Source organism: Sander lucioperca, chromosome 15, assembly GCF_008315115.2.
Source record: "Sander lucioperca isolate FBNREF2018 chromosome 15, SLUC_FBN_1.2, whole genome shotgun sequence".
Lineage (NCBI taxonomy): Eukaryota > Metazoa > Chordata > Actinopteri > Perciformes > Percidae > Sander > Sander lucioperca.
The window spans coordinates 32,883,180-32,903,936 of NC_050187.1; the positions used below are offsets into that span (position 1 = coordinate 32,883,180).

The 20,757-nt window shown below is 38.6% G+C and overlaps 2 protein-coding genes across 2 annotated transcripts; both read right to left on the reverse strand.

Moving 5' to 3' along the window:
• Window positions 1–4,563: 4,563 nt before the first annotated feature.
• On the reverse strand, window positions 4,564–15,431 carry LOC116061784 (ovarian cancer G-protein coupled receptor 1-like; the record flags this gene model as incomplete). The annotated part of the gene is made up of 6 exons (XM_031316144.2): window positions 15,393–15,431; window positions 8,963–9,151; window positions 8,538–8,725; window positions 7,941–8,442; window positions 6,229–6,234; window positions 4,564–4,569 (listed from the first exon to the last, which is right to left on the reverse strand). Coding segments are annotated over exons 2-6 (876 nt in total), but the record flags the coding sequence as incomplete, so codon positions are not given.
• On the reverse strand, window positions 10,857–18,341 carry LOC116061783 (G-protein coupled receptor 4-like). Its single transcript, XM_035992430.1, has 4 exons — window positions 18,194–18,341; window positions 17,740–17,945; window positions 17,261–17,644; window positions 10,857–11,667 (listed from the first exon to the last, which is right to left on the reverse strand). The coding sequence occupies exons 1-4, from the start codon at window positions 18,329–18,331 to the stop codon at window positions 11,544–11,546; spliced, it is 852 nt and encodes a 283-aa protein (XP_035848323.1). The 5' UTR covers window positions 18,332–18,341; the 3' UTR covers window positions 10,857–11,543.
• Window positions 18,342–20,757: the final 2,416 nt, after the last annotated feature.

Consider the following 20,757-nt stretch of genomic DNA (forward strand, 5'->3'; position numbering starts at 1 on the left):
GGAAACCTGTGTACGAGATCAGGTTATAATTCACATAAATACAGGACTCATATATATGATACCCACAAAACAAATCAGATCAAAAATATGTGCAGACGAGTTAGACTTTATTTCCTGCGTGGAGTATGTGGAAATGGTGCAATGAAAATGTTGTACCACTTCCTGTTTCCACAAGAGTCGACCAGTACTGCCTGTCAATCTGCAGTTTTTTCTGAGCAGATATCAAGTTGTGCTTTTAAAATACTACGCACATTTCCTGTTTAAAGATATAGCCTGGTTGATAACATCATCAAATATGTGTTTGGTTTCATCATGCCAACATTTGTACTGGAAATGCAAAGCTTCTTTGCTTAGAAATACCCTGAATACAATATGCAACAGTTATAGAAGGAACAAAAATACATAGTCATTTCCAACGTGTAGGTATACTACATCAACTACATAATCATAAAGAAATATATGTAATTTTGAAATACTTCCAATAATACTGTACCTTAAAATCTTCCAATCTTCAATATTAGTCCAATTTAAAGAAGGATACTCCTTGACATCATTTTCGTAACTGGAAACGTTCCTGTTCAATCTACCGTCTGTTACGCAGCCTTGTCCAAAGTGAGCCAAAGAGCAACTACACCATTCCAAGAAAGCTTTTGGACTCTTGCGTATTTCATCAGAATAAGCGAAGGGCCTGGGAGCCGGATGAATCTCAAGCAGAAGAGGACATACTTTACCAATCCCGAGGGGAAATTTAAGTTGTGTTACTATACAGACACACAGGGGAATAGGACCCATACTCATGCATTAAATGAAGAGATGTCAGAGCGAGGGGGCTGGCAATGGACAGGCGCCCAGAGCAGTTGGGGGTTCAGTGACTTGCTCAAGGGACCATTGACATAGCATGGGAGGTAAGCTAGCACCTCTCCAGATACCAGTCTGACTGAGCTGCTGCTGCCCCAATCTGCGAGCCCATGTTTAATTTGCTCTGGCAGATACGTCTGGTCCCCCTCCCATTCAGATTTCCAGCGGCCTGAGACGTGCCGGCCAATCACAACCTTTTATCTAATATGGGGCGGGTTTAAGACGATGACGTCCAGCACAACCATGGCTCATAGCACAAACTGGGCGGTGCTGATCAAATATGAATCAGGATTATGTTATTGTATTGCATATTGCTTTCCTAAATGTTTTTAGAAACACATTTTAGTGTACTGTTTAGCTGTAATTTGAGCAAGTTTGTGACGAGGCCGCCATTTCTTTCCTGCTTATAAACCGACCAAGCATCGCCCAACAGCAACATGAGCTATCTATATATATATATATATATATATATATATATATATATATATATATTGAATTAAAGTTACTACAGCACTGTCATTAATGTTTCTTTAATTACAGTGTAAATAATAAAACATTTGACCATTACTTCTCATAAAAGGTAACTTACCTAAAACACATTACTTTCACCCAGAAGCTTCCTCACTACAGTGTTCTTGCAAAAAAATTGCTGAGTCAACTCACAGTAGTAGGCCGCAAACAATATTTTAATAATAATAATAATAATAATAATAATAATACATTTATTTGATATAGCACCTTTTACAGACAGAGTCACAAAGTGCTTCACATGACAAACTGGGAGTGGTTTAGCCCAGTGAATTAGATCAGTACAGTTATCAAATAAAATAAATACTTTTATTTTTTATTTTTTTGTTATTTATTTATTTATTCATATTATATGTCAAATTATCCCACTATATTAACTTACAGTTTAGTCAACTATTTCACAGTGTTCTGGTAACCGGGGGTTACAGGGCCTTTTTTATTCTAACACTGGGGGGAACCAAATAATACATCTTACATGTCAAAGACATTCAGGCTTTTAGAGGTGTGTGTTTTGGGGTGTGTTACGGCTTTAACAGTGATAGGGGTTTCACTGTGACGATAGTTTCTTACTTGATCTGCCCATCTTTAAACTCTTTATCTTTTAACTGTCTCACATAGTCACAACCGGTCACCAAGTATAATAATGATAGACATTAACTACACTAGCAACCTAATAACAGCATATTTGATTGACAGAAATCGCAGTGAAGCAGAGCAAGTTTACAAAAACATTTCCCAGCAAGCATAACTCCCACAGCATAAAGACAATACTTCCTTGTATCAACAATTAGTTGTCTTATTAAAAAACATATCCGTAGAAGAGAGAATCTTTCTTGTCTCTATCCTTTTTATTTGCCTACATGTCTCTTTCTGTTTTCTCCCCTTTCTCTCTCTCTCTCCCTCTTTCTCTGCCTACATGAAGCTGACTCATTCATACTGTTGAACCGCTGACATCATTGTTGTCCATTCTGCAACAACACACAGAGGCCAAAAGCTTGTCTATGGCCCCTTTCCTCATGAAAACATACAGAACTAAGTCTGCAAGAGGACTCAACCTAATCGAAACATAAGGCAGGCTGTTGATGGTAGTATCACATCTGTCTCCTTCTTTCAGACAGAAAATCATTGTGGGTAGGAACAGCAGCGTGTAAATAACCAGCACCAGGACCAACATTGCCACAATTCGTCGTTTTTCGTCAGCGTGAACTGAGATGGAAGCAGACAGGACTTTGAGGGTCCTAACCAGGAAGAATATGAGCAGTGGGAGGGGAAGGAGGAAAAATATGCAATAAATAATTACTGAAAGATTTGGAGTATTCCAAAATAAAGAAGAGAAGCAATAGACAAGAGAAATGATCCAGACCAGGACACAGACCACCACAGAGATCTTGATGGTTCGTCTGAAGCGGTACCACAGTGGGCAGGCGATGACCAAATACCTGTAATACAAGATGTAAGACACAGCTTCAGAATGATATAGTAATACAATGGTCAGACACAGAAGTAGCTACACACATTCTGGATAGACAGATACCTTTCCAGGGCGATGCACACCATGAAGCAAACACTGGCCATCAGACCAGAGTAGTAAATAGTAAAGATAGTGCTAGTTTTGTTATGATCCTCAGGTTGTTCCACAAAACCGATCATGCAGCAGAACTGAATGAGGTCAGAAATGAGAAGGTTGATGACGTAGATCGGAGCAACATTATCCTTTCCCACCTGCAGGAAAACATTGGTTAAAGTAAATAAAGCAGTTGTAAACATGTTCTGAACATCTCCCAAATATGTCTGCAGGGTCCAATCAGCTTCATTTACATTTTAACTTTGGAGTTAATTGTTCCCGTAAATGTATCGGTCATTTCAAGACTCAATCCCAGCCCTCTGACAACTCAGATCAAGATCCTTTACAGACAGACACTTAACACAAATAGATCTCATTCATAATGTACGTACCAGAGAACAAAGAGCATAGATGGCCACGAGGGTCAAAGGAAGTCCAATACAGATGATTATCCATGTCACCACATTTATGATGGATAGTGCTTCATTATATTGTTTGCCGTAATCATGGCTCATGTCCAGTGATGTGTCGTTAATGTAGAACTCTCCCATTCTTCAGAGTGAAACCTGTTTAAGAGATCAGGTTATAAAACGAGGCATGAAACATGTTGTTTAATATCTACCTAACATTGTTCAGTTATATCACTAAAGCTGTGAGGAGCAAGTTCACATAAATACAGGATTCACACATATGATACCCACAAAACAAATCAATTGCTTTCATTTTCTATTGACTTTACTCAATTTTTGATACGCTATCTGTCACGGACTCAGACTCAGAATCACAGTCAAATGTCTTTAATGGAGGTCTTTGTCAGGGCAACAAAAGTCAAAAATAGAGAAAAACTCAGGAGACTTCAAGTTAAACTGTTCCAATAAACTTTAACGTAAAAAAGCCCAGGAGATAAACTTAGCTTCACTGGAGACAAACACAGGAAGAATCTGGCACAGCAGCAAAACTGGGCGAGTCTGTATGTCATGCAGAGTCATGTAGTGATGAGACCAGACAACAACTGAGGACTGGAGAGGGTTTTTGTAGCTGAGTTAACAAGCTTAAACAGGAAACAGGTGAGGAGTGCTAATAGGCTGGGGATAGTGAACGTTGATACTGATTGAGTGGAGAATGAGTAGTGGGCGTGGCTGAGGGAGAGCCCAGTGCCAGTGTGACAATAGTCTCGTTCGAGATGAGCCAGGTCTGCGCAGAATCGATCACGGGCGATCGCCGCCCAATGCATGCCGGTTAGATTTGTGTCCGACTTGATCCCGACTTGCTCTGACGTCATGCACACGTGGGCAACGATAACCTCACGAGATCAAGGCGGCCGCAGTTTTTAGAGCCAGGCGCCGCACTTGCTCTCCACCGACTGCAAGACCCAGGCGGACCCAGGTCATGTTGGGAAACGCCGGCCTCTCAGCTGATCTAACAGCTGATTGGTTCAGAATCGACTCAACATGATGACGTTTTATCTAAACTTTTTATTGATTTTGATTTGGAGGGATTTTAACTGCTATTTGTCTGATTTAATGGCTTATTCTGTACAGAACACCTGTTGTGTGGCTGACAGTGACGTTTAGAAGTCAGAGAGACTAAATCTGTTCAGATTACGGATCATCTACAGTCTGTTGTTAAAATAAAAATCAGCAACAGATCGCATGTAGAGCATTTTAACAGCTACTCTGTCATAATTAAAACAACTGGAGACTGTGTACAAGCTGATATGGGTCAGATAACATTTTATTAAATCGGAATCGGACCACAGTGTTTCTGTCACTTCCTGTTCAGCCTGAAGGCTGCTGGAATCGGCTGGAAACTGTCCGACTTGACAGCGGATTTTTGTCACCGCCCCAGGCTGCTGCCGCCTGCTCTCGTCCACTTTATAGGCGAGGCGCAGTTCATCTCAAACGAGCCTACTATCTGCTTATTACGGTGGCCCCGAAGTGCAAGCCATAACAGCAAATCACACAGCATGACAGGGAGTTGTGTTGATTTGCTGTCCTGGTTTGCACTTCAGGGCCACCGTAGTTAATACTTAATCAAATCTTACAGTTTCAGATAGCACAACAAGTTCTGGTGATGAATAGAAATTTTAACATGCTGATGTGAGGTCTTTATTGCAGCCAGAGAACATTGTCGTGTTTCAGTAATTTAATATGTTTAATGTTAATGTCCATTTGTTTAGGACATTTTGCCTGTCTTCTGTGCTGATGCCCCACTACTTGTTGAATGCCCCTCTGCCCTCTGGTTTTGATGAGACTGATTCATCCACTTGATAAACCATCTGCATTATCTTTTGTGTAAAGATTAATTTTCTTAATTTCACTAAACATCTCTAACTGAATCATTAACCGACCTGTTACCTGTCTTGCGTTACATAACATAACATCAGTCATCATATTGTGACAACACACAAAACTCAGTGCATATCTCAGCTGTTATCATTTAACTGCAATATATATTGTTTTGAATGAATGTTGGTTCAGAACATACATACATACATACATACATACATACATACATACATACATATTAACATACATACATACATACATACATATTAACATACATACATACATACATACATATTAACATACATACATACATACATACATACATACATACATACATACATACATATTAACATACATACATACATACATACATATTAACATACATACATACATACATACATACATACATACATACATATTAACATACATACATATTATTAACATACATACATACATACATACATACATACATACATACATACATATTAACATACATACATACATATTAACATACATACATACATACATACGTACATACAACATTTGTAAGAAAAGTCATTTGTAAGCACTTTTTCGATATATGGACCAAATTCCTGAAATGTCTACACAGTAGTTCTACTTCTTGTTGTTTAATTTCCCATTAATTCATCATGCTCTAGCCCATTTTTCTTCTCTCGTTTTGCCTTCAGATAATGTACTTGATTTTGCATGCTTATATCTTTTTTAGCCGGTTTCTTAAACTATATTTTCTGTCTTTGTTACACAATTACATATCCATAAGTCTTACAATTTAAGGTAAGACAGGGAAAAACCCAAATAAAATATAGTTGGTTTAAACACAGTACAGTCCATAGCTGTCTGCTTGTTAAAGGTTGCATACTCATTTTCATAACTATTTACAGTGTATTTACCTTTTTAAACAATCTATATAATAAAATGTCACCAAATTTACCTTTGACAGCTGCAAGACACTGAATGAGTTCCCTATACCATTGTCTGATGTTTTGTCCTCTACATCCAAACAGTCTACAATAAATATGGTAAAGTTACATAACATGCAGTAGGTTGATAATAATCTACCCCTCCTCTTTGAAGGAAAAGAGATAAAATGAGTACAACACCACAAGTAGTAATCAGCACATGCATGTTAAGTCTGTTTGTTTAAGATCTTGCTGTTTTGATGAGCTTATTGAAGGTTTAAATAACCTCTATCATATTGTGAAATCTTTATGCAAGTTTATTCTAAACATGAATATGCATTTTCTGTTGCACGAATCCAGGGCTGCTGAAAAGATGAGATGGACTTTCTTAAGAAGGATTTTAGCATCACCTGATAGCTTTGGTGTGCTTTTGGAAAGCCTTGGTTTAAATCAGGATCTCGGTTCCTGACTTTGACACACGGACGTCTGGAACAAAATGTGTCCTGACACATTCACCATGTCTTAAGAAACACTAACCCGTGAAACCTATTCACTATTAATCTACATCTTCTTCTGAGCTTAATATCACGTACATTTCCTGCTTTAAACATGTAGCCTTGACCACTTGAATTTTTTAGCAGAAACAAGAAGTGATAACAACGCTGATACATCACCACATTTTAAGTTGATACGTTGAACCTGTAACATGCAGCAGTCACACAGTTACGGTACAACATCTCTGGAGCCTTCAGTCAGTGGGGGAATGTAACTAAGTACATTTACTCAAGATCTTTACTTGAGTATTTTCTTTTCATGCTACTTTCTACTTTCTACCTCTACTCCACTACATTTATCTGAAAATATGGGTTACTTCACAAATTAAGATTTGCACAAACAAAACATATGAAAAGTTTATCAAATATGATTGTAAGAGCTATTTTAGTCTGTTTTGTGTGTAGGACACAAATTTATATAAACAGCAAATTGCTTGCACTACATATATATATCATGAGACAGGTGCGTTGGAGAAGGATGAGCAAGTCATAAGTTGCAAAAAGAAGGTGATTGGTGCAGACCCTCAGTCACCTCCTACAAGAGATGACTTCTCAGTATGTAATACCATTTGCCTGATGAAGGTTTAGTACCAAAACATTGCCCTTTAACTTTGCAAGTTAGACAGTGTACAGAGGTTTCTTTTCAATTTAAGTTATTACATTTCTTTTTTTATTTGTATGTAATTCTCTTTCAAATGATTCAGATTGGACTGCTTTCAGTGCATTTTTTATTCTAACACTGGGGGGCACCAAATGCTAAATCTTACATATCAAAGACATTCAGGCATTTAGAGGTGTGTGTTTTGGGGTGTGTTACAGCCTATCACTGTGATGACATCACTGTTTCTTACTTGATCTGCCTATCTTTAAACATTTTTTCTTTAAATTGTCTTAAACAGTCACAACCGGTCACCAAGTATAATAATGACAGACATTAACTAGACTAGCAACCTAATAACAGCATATTTGATTGACATTTGTTAAAGAAATCACAGAAAAGCAGAGCAAGTTTACAAAAACATTTCCCAGCAAGCATAACTCCCACAGCATAAAGACAATACTTCCTTGTATCAACAGTTAGGTGTCTTATTAAAATCCATATCTGTAGAAGAGAGAATCTTTCTTGTCTCTATCCTTTTTTATTTGCCTACATGTCTCCTTCTGTTTTCACTCCTTTCTCTCTCTCTCTCCCTATTTCTCTGCCTACATGAAGCTGACTCATTCATACTTTTGAACTGCTGACATCATTGCTGTCCATTCTGCAACAACACACAGAGGCCAAAAGCTTGTAAATGGCCCCTTTCCTCATGAAAACATACAGAACTAAGTCTGCAAGAGGAAATAACCTTGCAAACACAGAAGACAGGTCAGTGAGGGTAATGTCATATCGGTTTCCCTCTTTCAGAAACAATATGATTCTGGGCAGGAACAACAGCATGTAAATAAGCAGCACCAGGACCAACATTCCCACAATTCGTCGTTTTTCGTCAGCTGGAACTGAGATGGAAGCAGACAGGGCTTTGAGGGTCCCAACCAGAAAGAATATGAGCAGTGGGAGGGGAAGGAGGAAAAATGTGGCTAAGATGGTGCCTGTGACCTCTGAAAAACCACAGAAAACCAGAGTGACGAGATAGACGAGAGAAAGGATCCAGACCAGGACACAGACCCCCACGGAGATCTTGATGGTTCGTCTGAAGCGGTACCACAGTGGGCAGGCGATGACCAAATACCTGTAATACAAGATGTAAGACACAGCTTCAGAATGATATAGTAATACAATGGTCAGACACAGAAGTAGACACACACATTCTGGATAGACAGATACCTTTCCAGGGCGATGCACACCATGAAGCCAACACTGGCCATCAGACTAGAGCCATAAATGCGACCGCCTATTTGATTTATTTTCTGGTCCTCAGATTGAACCACAAAACCGATCATGCAGCAGAGCTGAATGAGGTCAGAAATGAGAAGGTTGATGACGTAGATCGGAGCAACATTATCCTTTCCCACCTGCAGGAAAACATTGGTTAAAGTAAAGAAAGCAGTTGTAAACATGTTCTGAACATCTCCTCCCAAATATGTCTGCAGGGTCCAATCAGCTTCATGTACATTTTAACTATGGACTAGATTATTTCTCTAAATGTATAGGACATTAAAATACAAAATCCCAGCCCTCTGACAACTCAGATCAAGATCCTTTACAGATAGACACTTTACACAAATAGATCTCAGTCATAATGTACGTACCAGAGAACAAAGAGCATAGATGGCCACGAGGGTCAAAGGAAGTCCAAAAGAGATGATTATGCATGTCACCACATATATAATGACTCTTGCTTGTATATAGTCATAGTCATCGAAGGTGTTGCTGTTATCATAGCACATGTCCAGTGATGGGTCGTTAATGCAGAACTCTTCCATTCTTCAGAGTGAAACCTGTTTAAGAGATCAGGTTATAAAACAAGGCATGAAACATGTTTAATATCTACCTAACATTGTTCAGTGACATCACTAAAGCTGTGAGGAGGAGGTTCACATAAATACAGGACTCATATATATGATACCCACAAAACAAATCAGATCAAAAATATGTGCAGACGAGTTAGACTTTATTTCCTGCGTCCTGAGTATGTGGAAATGGTGCAATGAAAATGTTGTACCACTTCCTGTTTCCACAAGAGTCGACCAGTACTGCCTGTCAATCTGCAGTTTTTTCTGAGCAGATATCAAGTTGTGCTTTTAAAATACTACGCACATTTCCTGTTTAAAGATATAGCCTGGTTGATAACATCATCAAATATGTGTTTGGTTTCATCATGCCAACATTTGTACTGGAAATGCAAAGCTTCTTTGCTTAGAAATACCCTGAATACAATATGCAACAGTTATAGAAGGAACAAAAATACATAGTCATTTCCAACGTGTAGGTATACTACATCAACTACATAATCATAAAGAAATATATGTAATTTTGAAATACTTCCAATAATACTGTACCTTAAAATCTTCCAATCTTCAATATTAGTCCAATTTAAAGAAGGATACTCCTTGACATCATTTTCGTAACTGGAAACGTTCCTGTTCAATCTACCGTCTGTAACGCAGCCTTGTCCAAAGTGAGCCAAAGAGCAACTACACCATTCCAAGAAAGCTTTTGGACTCTTGCGTATTTCATCAGAATAAGCGAAGGGCCTGGGAGCCGGATGAATCTCAAGCAGAAGAGGACATACTTTACCAATCCCGAGGGGAAATTTAAGTTGTGTTACTATACAGACACACAGGGGAATAGGACCCATACTCATGCATTAAATGAAGAGATGTCAGAGCGAGGGGGCTGGCAATGGACAGGCGCCCAGAGCAGTTGGGGGTTCAGTGACTTGCTCAAGGGACCATTGACATAGCATGGGAGGTAAGCTAGCACCTCTCCAGATACCAGTCTGACTGAGCTGCTGCTGCCCCAATCTGCGAGCCCATGTTTAATTTGCTCTGGCAGATACGTCTGGTCCCCCTCCCATTCAGATTCCCAGCGGCCTGAGACGTGCCGGCCAATCACAACCTTTTATCTAATATGGGGCGGGTTTAAGACGATGACGTCCAGCACAACCATGGCTCATAGCACAAACTGGGCGGTGCTGATCAAATATGAATCAGGATTATGTTATTGTATTGCATATTGCTTTCCTAAATGTTTTTAGAAACACATTTTAGTGTACTGTTTAGCTGTAATTTGAGCAAGTTTGTGACGAGGCCGCCATTTCTTTCCTGCTTATAAACCGACCAAGCATCGCCCAACAGCAACATGAGCTATCTATATATATATATATATATATATATATATATATATATATATATATATTGAATTAAAGTTACTACAGCACTGTCATTAATGTTTCTTTAATTACAGTGTAAATAATAAAACATTTGACCATTACTTCTCATAAAAGGTAACTTACCTAAAACACATTACTTTCACCCAGAAGCTTCCTCACTACAGTGTTCTTGCAAAAAAATTGCTGAGTCAACTCACAGTAGTAGGCCGCAAACAATATTTTAATAATAATAATAATAATAATAATAATAATAATACATTTATTTGATATAGCACCTTTTACAGACAGAGTCACAAAGTGCTTCACATGACAAACTGGGAGTGGTTTAGCCCAGTGAATTAGATCAGTACAGTTATCAAATAAAATAAATACTTTTATTTTTTATTTTTTTTGTTATTTATTTATTTATTCATATTATATGTCAAATTATCCCACTATATTAACTTACAGTTTAGTCAACTATTTCACAGTGTTCTGGTAACCGGGGGTTACAGGGCCTTTTTTATTCTAACACTGGGGGGAACCAAATAATACATCTTACATGTCAAAGACATTCAGGCTTTTAGAGGTGTGTGTTTTGGGGTGTGTTACGGCTTTAACAGTGATAGGGGTTTCACTGTGACGATAGTTTCTTACTTGATCTGCCCATCTTTAAACTCTTTATCTTTTAACTGTCTCACATAGTCACAACCGGTCACCAAGTATAATAATGATAGACATTAACTACACTAGCAACCTAATAACAGCATATTTGATTGACAGAAATCGCAGTGAAGCAGAGCAAGTTTACAAAAACATTTCCCAGCAAGCATAACTCCCACAGCATAAAGACAATACTTCCTTGTATCAACAATTAGTTGTCTTATTAAAAAACATATCCGTAGAAGAGAGAATCTTTCTTGTCTCTATCCTTTTTTATTTGCCTACATGTCTCTTTCTGTTTTCTCCCCTTTCTCTCTCTCTCTCCCTCTTTCTCTGCCTACATGAAGCTGACTCATTCATACTGTTGAACCGCTGACATCATTGTTGTCCATTCTGCAACAACACACAGAGGCCAAAAGCTTGTCTATGGCCCCTTTCCTCATGAAAACATACAGAACTAAGTCTGCAAGAGGACTCAACCTAATCGAAACATAAGGCAGGCTGTTGATGGTAGTATCACATCTGTCTCCTTCTTTCAGACAGAAAATCATTGTGGGTAGGAACAGCAGCGTGTAAATAACCAGCACCAGGACCAACATTGCCACAATTCGTCGTTTTTCGTCAGCGTGAACTGAGATGGAAGCAGACAGGACTTTGAGGGTCCTAACCAGGAAGAATATGAGCAGTGGGAGGGGAAGGAGGAAAAATATGCAATAAATAATTACTGAAAGATTTGGAGTATTCCAAAATAAAGAAGAGAAGCAATAGACAAGAGAAATGATCCAGACCAGGACACAGACCACCACAGAGATCTTGATGGTTCGTCTGAAGCGGTACCACAGTGGGCAGGCGATGACCAAATACCTGTAATACAAGATGTAAGACACAGCTTCAGAATGATATAGTAATACAATGGTCAGACACAGAAGTAGCTACACACATTCTGGATAGACAGATACCTTTCCAGGGCGATGCACACCATGAAGCAAACACTGGCCATCAGACCAGAGTAGTAAATAGTAAAGATAGTGCTAGTTTTGTTATGATCCTCAGGTTGTTCCACAAAACCGATCATGCAGCAGAACTGAATGAGGTCAGAAATGAGAAGGTTGATGACGTAGATCGGAGCAACATTATCCTTTCCCACCTGCAGGAAAACATTGGTTAAAGTAAATAAAGCAGTTGTAAACATGTTCTGAACATCTCCCAAATATGTCTGCAGGGTCCAATCAGCTTCATTTACATTTTAACTTTGGAGTTAATTGTTCCCGTAAATGTATCGGTCATTTCAAGACTCAATCCCAGCCCTCTGACAACTCAGATCAAGATCCTTTACAGACAGACACTTAACACAAATAGATCTCATTCATAATGTACGTACCAGAGAACAAAGAGCATAGATGGCCACGAGGGTCAAAGGAAGTCCAATACAGATGATTATCCATGTCACCACATTTATGATGGATAGTGCTTCATTATATTGTTTGCCGTAATCATGGCTCATGTCCAGTGATGTGTCGTTAATGTAGAACTCTCCCATTCTTCAGAGTGAAACCTGTTTAAGAGATCAGGTTATAAAACGAGGCATGAAACATGTTGTTTAATATCTACCTAACATTGTTCAGTTATATCACTAAAGCTGTGAGGAGCAAGTTCACATAAATACAGGATTCACACATATGATACCCACAAAACAAATCAATTGCTTTCATTTTCTATTGACTTTACTCAATTTTTGATACGCTATCTGTCACGGACTCAGACTCAGAATCACAGTCAAATGTCTTTAATGGAGGTCTTTGTCAGGGCAACAAAAGTCAAAAATAGAGAAAAACTCAGGAGACTTCAAGTTAAACTGTTCCAATAAACTTTAACGTAAAAAAGCCCAGGAGATAAACTTAGCTTCACTGGAGACAAACACAGGAAGAATCTGGCACAGCAGCAAAACTGGGCGAGTCTGTATGTCATGCAGAGTCATGTAGTGATGAGACCAGACAACAACTGAGGACTGGAGAGGGTTTTTGTAGCTGAGTTAACAAGCTTAAACAGGAAACAGGTGAGGAGTGCTAATAGGCTGGGGATAGTGAACGTTGATACTGATTGAGTGGAGAATGAGTAGTGGGCGTGGCTGAGGGAGAGCCCAGTGCCAGTGTGACAATAGTCTCGTTCGAGATGAGCCAGGTCTGCGCAGAATCGATCACGGGCGATCGCCGCCCAATGCATGCCGGTTAGATTTGTGTCCGACTTGATCCCGACTTGCTCTGACGTCATGCACACGTGGGCAACGATAACCTCACGAGATCAAGGCGGCCGCAGTTTTTAGAGCCAGGCGCCGCACTTGCTCTCCACCGACTGCAAGACCCAGGCGGACCCAGGTCATGTTGGGAAACGCCGGCCTCTCAGCTGATCTAACAGCTGATTGGTTCAGAATCGACTCAACATGATGACGTTTTATCTAAACTTTTTATTGATTTTGATTTGGAGGGATTTTAACTGCTATTTGTCTGATTTAATGGCTTATTCTGTACAGAACACCTGTTGTGTGGCTGACAGTGACGTTTAGAAGTCAGAGAGACTAAATCTGTTCAGATTACGGATCATCTACAGTCTGTTGTTAAAATAAAAATCAGCAACAGATCGCATGTAGAGCATTTTAACAGCTACTCTGTCATAATTAAAACAACTGGAGACTGTGTACAAGCTGATATGGGTCAGATAACATTTTATTAAATCGGAATCGGACCACAGTGTTTCTGTCACTTCCTGTTCAGCCTGAAGGCTGCTGGAATCGGCTGGAAACTGTCCGACTTGACAGCGGATTTTTGTCACCGCCCCAGGCTGCTGCCGCCTGCTCTCGTCCACTTTATAGGCGAGGCGCAGTTCATCTCAAACGAGCCTACTATCTGCTTATTACGGTGGCCCCGAAGTGCAAGCCATAACAGCAAATCACACAGCATGACAGGGAGTTGTGTTGATTTGCTGTCCTGGTTTGCACTTCAGGGCCACCGTAGTTAATACTTAATCAAATCTTACAGTTTCAGATAGCACAACAAGTTCTGGTGATGAATAGAAATTTTAACATGCTGATGTGAGGTCTTTATTGCAGCCAGAGAACATTGTCGTGTTTCAGTAATTTAATATGTTTAATGTTAATGTCCATTTGTTTAGGACATTTTGCCTGTCTTCTGTGCTGATGCCCCACTACTTGTTGAATGCCCCTCTGCCCTCTGGTTTTGATGAGACTGATTCATCCACTTGATAAACCATCTGCATTATCTTTTGTGTAAAGATTAATTTTCTTAATTTCACTAAACATCTCTAACTGAATCATTAACCGACCTGTTACCTGTCTTGCGTTACATAACATAACATCAGTCATCATATTGTGACAACACACAAAACTCAGTGCATATCTCAGCTGTTATCATTTAACTGCAATATATATTGTTTTGAATGAATGTTGGTTCAGAACATACATACATACATACATACATACATACATACATACATATTAACATACATACATACATACATACATATTAACATGCATACATACATACATACATATTAACATACATACATACATACATACATACATACATACATACATATTAACATACATACATACATACATACATATTAACATACATACATACATACATACATACATACATACATATTAACATACATACATATTATTAACATACATACATACATACATACATACATACATACATATTAACATACATACATACATATTAACATACATACATACATACATACGTACATACAACATTTGTAAGAAAAGTCATTTGTAAGCACTTTTTCGATATATGGACCAAATTCCTGAAATGTCTACACAGTAGTTCTACTTCTTGTTGTTTAATTTCCCATTAATTCATCATGCTCTAGCCCATTTTTCTTCTCTCGTTTTGCCTTCAGATAATGTACTTGATTTTGCATGCTTATATCTTTTTTAGCCGGTTTCTTAAACTATATTTTCTGTCTTTGTTACACAATTACATATCCATAAGTCTTACAATTTAAGGTAAGACAGGGAAAAACCCAAATAAAATATAGTTGGTTTAAACACAGTACAGTCCATAGCTGTCTGCTTGTTAAAGGTTGCATACTCATTTTCATAACTATTTACAGTGTATTTACCTTTTTAAACAATCTATATAATAAAATGTCACCAAATTTACCTTTGACAGCTGCAAGACACTGAATGAGTTCCCTATACCATTGTCTGATGTTTTGTCCTCTACATCCAAACAGTCTACAATAAATATGGTAAAGTTACATAACATGCAGTAGGTTGATAATAATCTACCCCTCCTCTTTGAAGGAAAAGAGATAAAATGAGTACAACACCACAAGTAGTAATCAGCACATGCATGTTAAGTCTGTTTGTTTAAGATCTTGCTGTTTTGATGAGCTTATTGAAGGTTTAAATAACCTCTATCATATTGTGAAATCTTTATGCAAGTTTATTCTAAACATGAATATGCATTTTCTGTTGCACGAATCCAGGGCTGCTGAAAAGATGAGATGGACTTTCTTAAGAAGGATTTTAGCATCACCTGATAGCTTTGGTGTGCTTTTGGAAAGCCTTGGTTTAAATCAGGATCTCGGTTCCTGACTTTGACACACGGACGTCTGGAACAAAATGTGTCCTGACACATTCACCATGTCTTAACAAACACTAACCCGTGAAACCCATTCACTATTAATCTACATCTTCTTCTGAGCTTAATATCACGTACATTTCCTGCTTTAAACATGTAGCCTTGACCACTTGTATTTTTTAGCAGAAACAAGAAGTGATAACAACGCTGATACATCACCACATTTTAAGTTGATACGTTGAACCTGTAACATGCAGCAGTCACACAGTTACGGTACAACATCTCTGGAGCCTTCAGTCAGTGGGGGAATGTAACTAAGTACATTTACTCAAGATCTTTACTTGAGTATTTTCTTTTCATGCTACTTTCTACTTTCTACCTCTACTCCACTACATTTATCTGAAAATATGGGTTACTTCACAAATTAAGATTTGCACAAACAAAACATATGAAAAGTTTATCAAATATGATTGTAAGAGCTATTTTAGTCTGTTTTGTGTGTAGGACACAAATTTATATAAACAGCAAATTGCTTGCACTACACATATATATCATGAGACAGGTGCGTTGGAGAAGGATGAGCAAGTCATAAGTTGCAAAAAGAAGGTGATTGGTGCAGACCCTCAGTCACCTCCTACAAGAGATGACTTCTCAGTATGTAATACCATTTGCCTGATGAAGGTTTAGTACCAAAACATTGCCCTTTAACTTTGCAAGTTAGACAGTGTACAGAGGTTTCTTTTCAATTTAAGTTATTACATTTCTTTTTTTATTTGTATGTAATTCTCTTTCAAATGATTCAGATTGGACTGCTTTCAGTGCATTTTTTATTCTAACACTGGGGGGCACCAAATGCTAAATCTTACATATCAAAGACATTCAGGCATTTAGAGGTGTGTGTTTTGGGGTGTGTTACAGCCTATCACTGTGATGACATCACTGTTTCTTACTTGATCTGCCTATCTTTAAACATTTTTTCTTTAAATTGTCTTAAACAGTCACAACCGGTCACCAAGTATAATAATGACAGACATTAACTAGACTAGCAACCTAATAACAGCATATTTGATTGACATTTGTTAAAGAAATCACAGAAAAGCAGAGCAAGTTTACAAAAACATTTCCCAGCAAGCATAACTCCCACAGCATAAAGACAATACTTCCTTGTATCAACAGTTAGGTGTCTTATTAAAATCCATATCTGTAGAAGAGAGAATCTTTCTTGTCTCTATCCTTTTTTATTTGCCTACATGTCTCCTTCTGTTTTCACTCCTTTCTCTCTCTCTCTTCCTATTTCTCTGCCTACATGAAGCTGACTCATTCATACTTTTGAACTGCTGACATCATTGCTGTCCATTCTGCAACAACACACAGAGGCCAAAAGCTTGTCTATGGCCCCTTTCCTCATGAAAACATACAGAAATAAGTCTGCAAGAGGAAATAACCTTACAAACACAGAAGACAGGTCAGTGAGGGTAATGTCATATCGGTTTCCCTCTTTCAGAAACAATATGATTCTGGGCAGGAACAACAGCATGTAAATAAGCAGCACCAGGACCAACATTCCCACAATTCGTCGTTTTTCGTCAGCTGGAACTGAGATGGAAGCAGACAGGGCTTTGAGGGTCCTAACCAGAAAGAATATGAGCAGTGGGAGGGGAAGGAGGAAAAATGTGGCTAAGATGGTGCCTGTGACCTCTGAAAAACCACAGAAAACCAGAGTGACGAGATAGACGAGAGAAAGGATCCAGACCAGGACACAGACCCCCACGGAGATCTTGATGGTTCGTCTGAAGCGGTACCACAGTGGGCAGGCGATGACCAAATACCTGTAATACAAGATGTAAGACACAGCTTCAGAATGATATAGTAATACAATGGTCAGACACAGAAGTAGCTACACACATTCTGGATAGACAGATACCTTTCCAGGGCGATGCACACCATGAAGCAAACACTGGCCATCAGACTAGAGTAGTAAATCATTTTGAGAATTGTTTCTTTGTTCTTGTATCTTTGTTGTTTTGTGTTATTTTGTGATACCACAAAACCGATCATGCAGCAGAATTCAACGAGGTCGGAAATGAGAAGGTTGATGACGTAGATCGGAGCGACATTATCCTTTCCCACCTGCAGGAAAACATTGGTTAAAGTAAAGAAAGCAGTTGTAAACATAATCTGAACTCCTCCTCCCAAATATGTCTGCAGGGTCCAATCAGCTTCATGTACATTTTAACTATGGAGTAAATTATTCCTGTAAAATTATAGGTCATTACAAGACTAAATCCCAGCCCTCTGACATGTGGCCCCCAACTCAGATCAAGATCCTTTACAGACAGAGACTTTACACAAATAGATCTGAATCATAATGTACGTACCAGAGAATAAAGAGCATAGATGGCCACGAGGGTCAAAGGAAGTCCAATACTAATGATTATGTATGTCACCACTTGTGTGATCAATTCCGCTTTTTCATCATCTTTGTTGTTGAAGGTGCGGTTGTAATCATCGCTCATGTCTTGTGAAGTGTCGTTAACGTAGAAATCTTCCATTCTTTATAAAAAGAGGCATGAAACAACATGTTGTTTAATATCTACCTACAGTTTACCTACATACCCACAAATAAAACCAATCAATAAATATGCTCATTGCTTATAGTTTCTTTTGGCATATCTTAAAGGTCCAGTGTGTAATGTGTTCAGTTGTTCATGATCAAAATCTGTGTTACCCATTCACAAACTTGTCCTTTTTCATGAATATTTACCACCACCATCAACTCCAAATATTCATTTTGGCATGACATTTTACATTTGCATTCGCATTCACATGAACTGGGGTAGACGCTCCATGTTCATGCGCCATCAACTCACAGGTGCTGCTAATGCTGCTAATGGGTATTGTAGGTTCCCATTAGCATCATTGGCAGGACCACACATATTCAAAATCCAAATTTCAGGAACAGGAGTCTTCTTCTTCGCCCAGAAAAAGGATATTGAAAAGAGCAAGAGACTGGCTTTTTGAAGTGTGAAGGCTACCGTAGCTGTAATACGTACTTTTAACTGCGTGGTGCGAGAGATTGCGATATATGATCCCAATGCTAGATTGGAGAAATTCCTACACATTGGACCTGTTAATAATATATCAAATCAAATAATACAGTTTCAGAAAAGGTTCTGGTGATGTATAGGAATATTTTTGTGCTGATGTGAGGTCTTTACTGCAGCCACAGAACCTTGTCCAGTTGTTTCAGAAATGTAATATAATGTTTAATGTTAATGCACATTTGTTTAGGGCATTCTTCTGTTTTCATTGCCTCACTACTTGTTGAATGCCCCTCTATACTCTGATTTTGTGTACAGAATCATTTTATTTTTTTTCTTAAATCTTAACTGAATCATGAACTGACTGTAACCTGTCTTTGGTTACATAACATATCATCAATCGTCGTATTGCAATTAAATACAAAACAGACAACCGTTCTAAATATATGGGCTCAAATCCTGAAAAATCAAAACAGTACTCCTATATTCTTTCTTTACTGTCTTCATCGTTTGTATTTCATTCATAACACTGCATCTTTTTTGCATGTTTAATCTTTTAAACAAGCTATTTTTGAACAAGCTAAAGCTATTTTGTCAAACAGCTTTTTTTTGTCAAAATCACATTCTTGTAGTTCGAGTTAAAGTTCAAGTTACTTTATTGTCCCCCAATGGGGCAATTTGTTGTGCAGCAGATAATATAGTACAAATCACACACAATCACACACACAATACAGAGATTGCCTACCTTGCAGGCATAGTTAAAAACAATAAAAAACAGCAAACAATCAATAAATAGTAAGTCATCTATGGTTCTTTATAGAATTAAGAAGTAGAATGGCTGCAGGTACAAAAGAGTGTTTATATCTGTTGGTTCTGAATTTTGGGAGTTTAAAGGGTGATCCAGATGGCAACATCTGAAATTCTGCCTGTAAGTGATGAGAACTATCTGACAGGATAGACACAAGGGAAAAGACAAAAGAGTGAAAAAACATCAAATGAAATAAAACACAGTTGGTTTGGAACAGTGTACACAAACACTCCAAAGCTGTCTGCTTGTTACACTTTGCATATTCGTTTTTTAATTAATGTATTGACTTTGTCTTTTATCATTTGAATAATCTCTACTGTACATATAACAAAAAAGTAATGTCGCAAAACGTACCTTTAAAAGCTGCAGGACCCACCCTGAATGAGTTCCTTACTCCAATGTCTGATGTTTTGTTCTCTGCCACCAAACAGTCTACAGTAAGTAGGCTAAGTGACGTCATGCAGTAGGTTTCTGTTACCTTTCTCTTAGAAAGAGAGAAACAAGACTGGGTGGGAACCTAGTATAGCTATGGCTCAGGGCCGCAGCTTGTCAACAGCCAAGCCAGGCAACTGCTTGGGCCCCCCCGAAGACTGACAAACTTTAAGCTTGATTTATGGTTCTGCAGAGGCTCAACGCAGACCTTTCGCCATAGTCTACGTAAGCTGCCTGAAGTTTATACTTGTGCATTGGTGTGTGCGTCGATGTCTTTAAGAGAATATAGTGTGTTCCATTTACCTCGGGACTCGGAAGCTTAAGCTGGGAATGACGTCACTCGCAACCGAGCTGAATGCGTTCCATTTACAAGTCAGATTTTCATTGTTTTCATTAGCTCTAGCCAGGTTAGCCGTTGTTAGCAATGCCAGTTGATAACAATACATTACGTTTGTTACTACAGCTTTCGTTACTGTTGATGCACGGAGCAGCCATTTTGGATTTTTAGCTCGGGCGAGCTGCGACGAGTAGTTACATTTTTTGAGAGGTGCACATCAGGCTACGGCATAGGGTCCGGCGTAGGGTCCGGCGTAGGGTCCGGCGTAGGGTCGCGACTCCATGTACCTACGGTACGTAGCCACAGCGTCGATTTAACACAGAA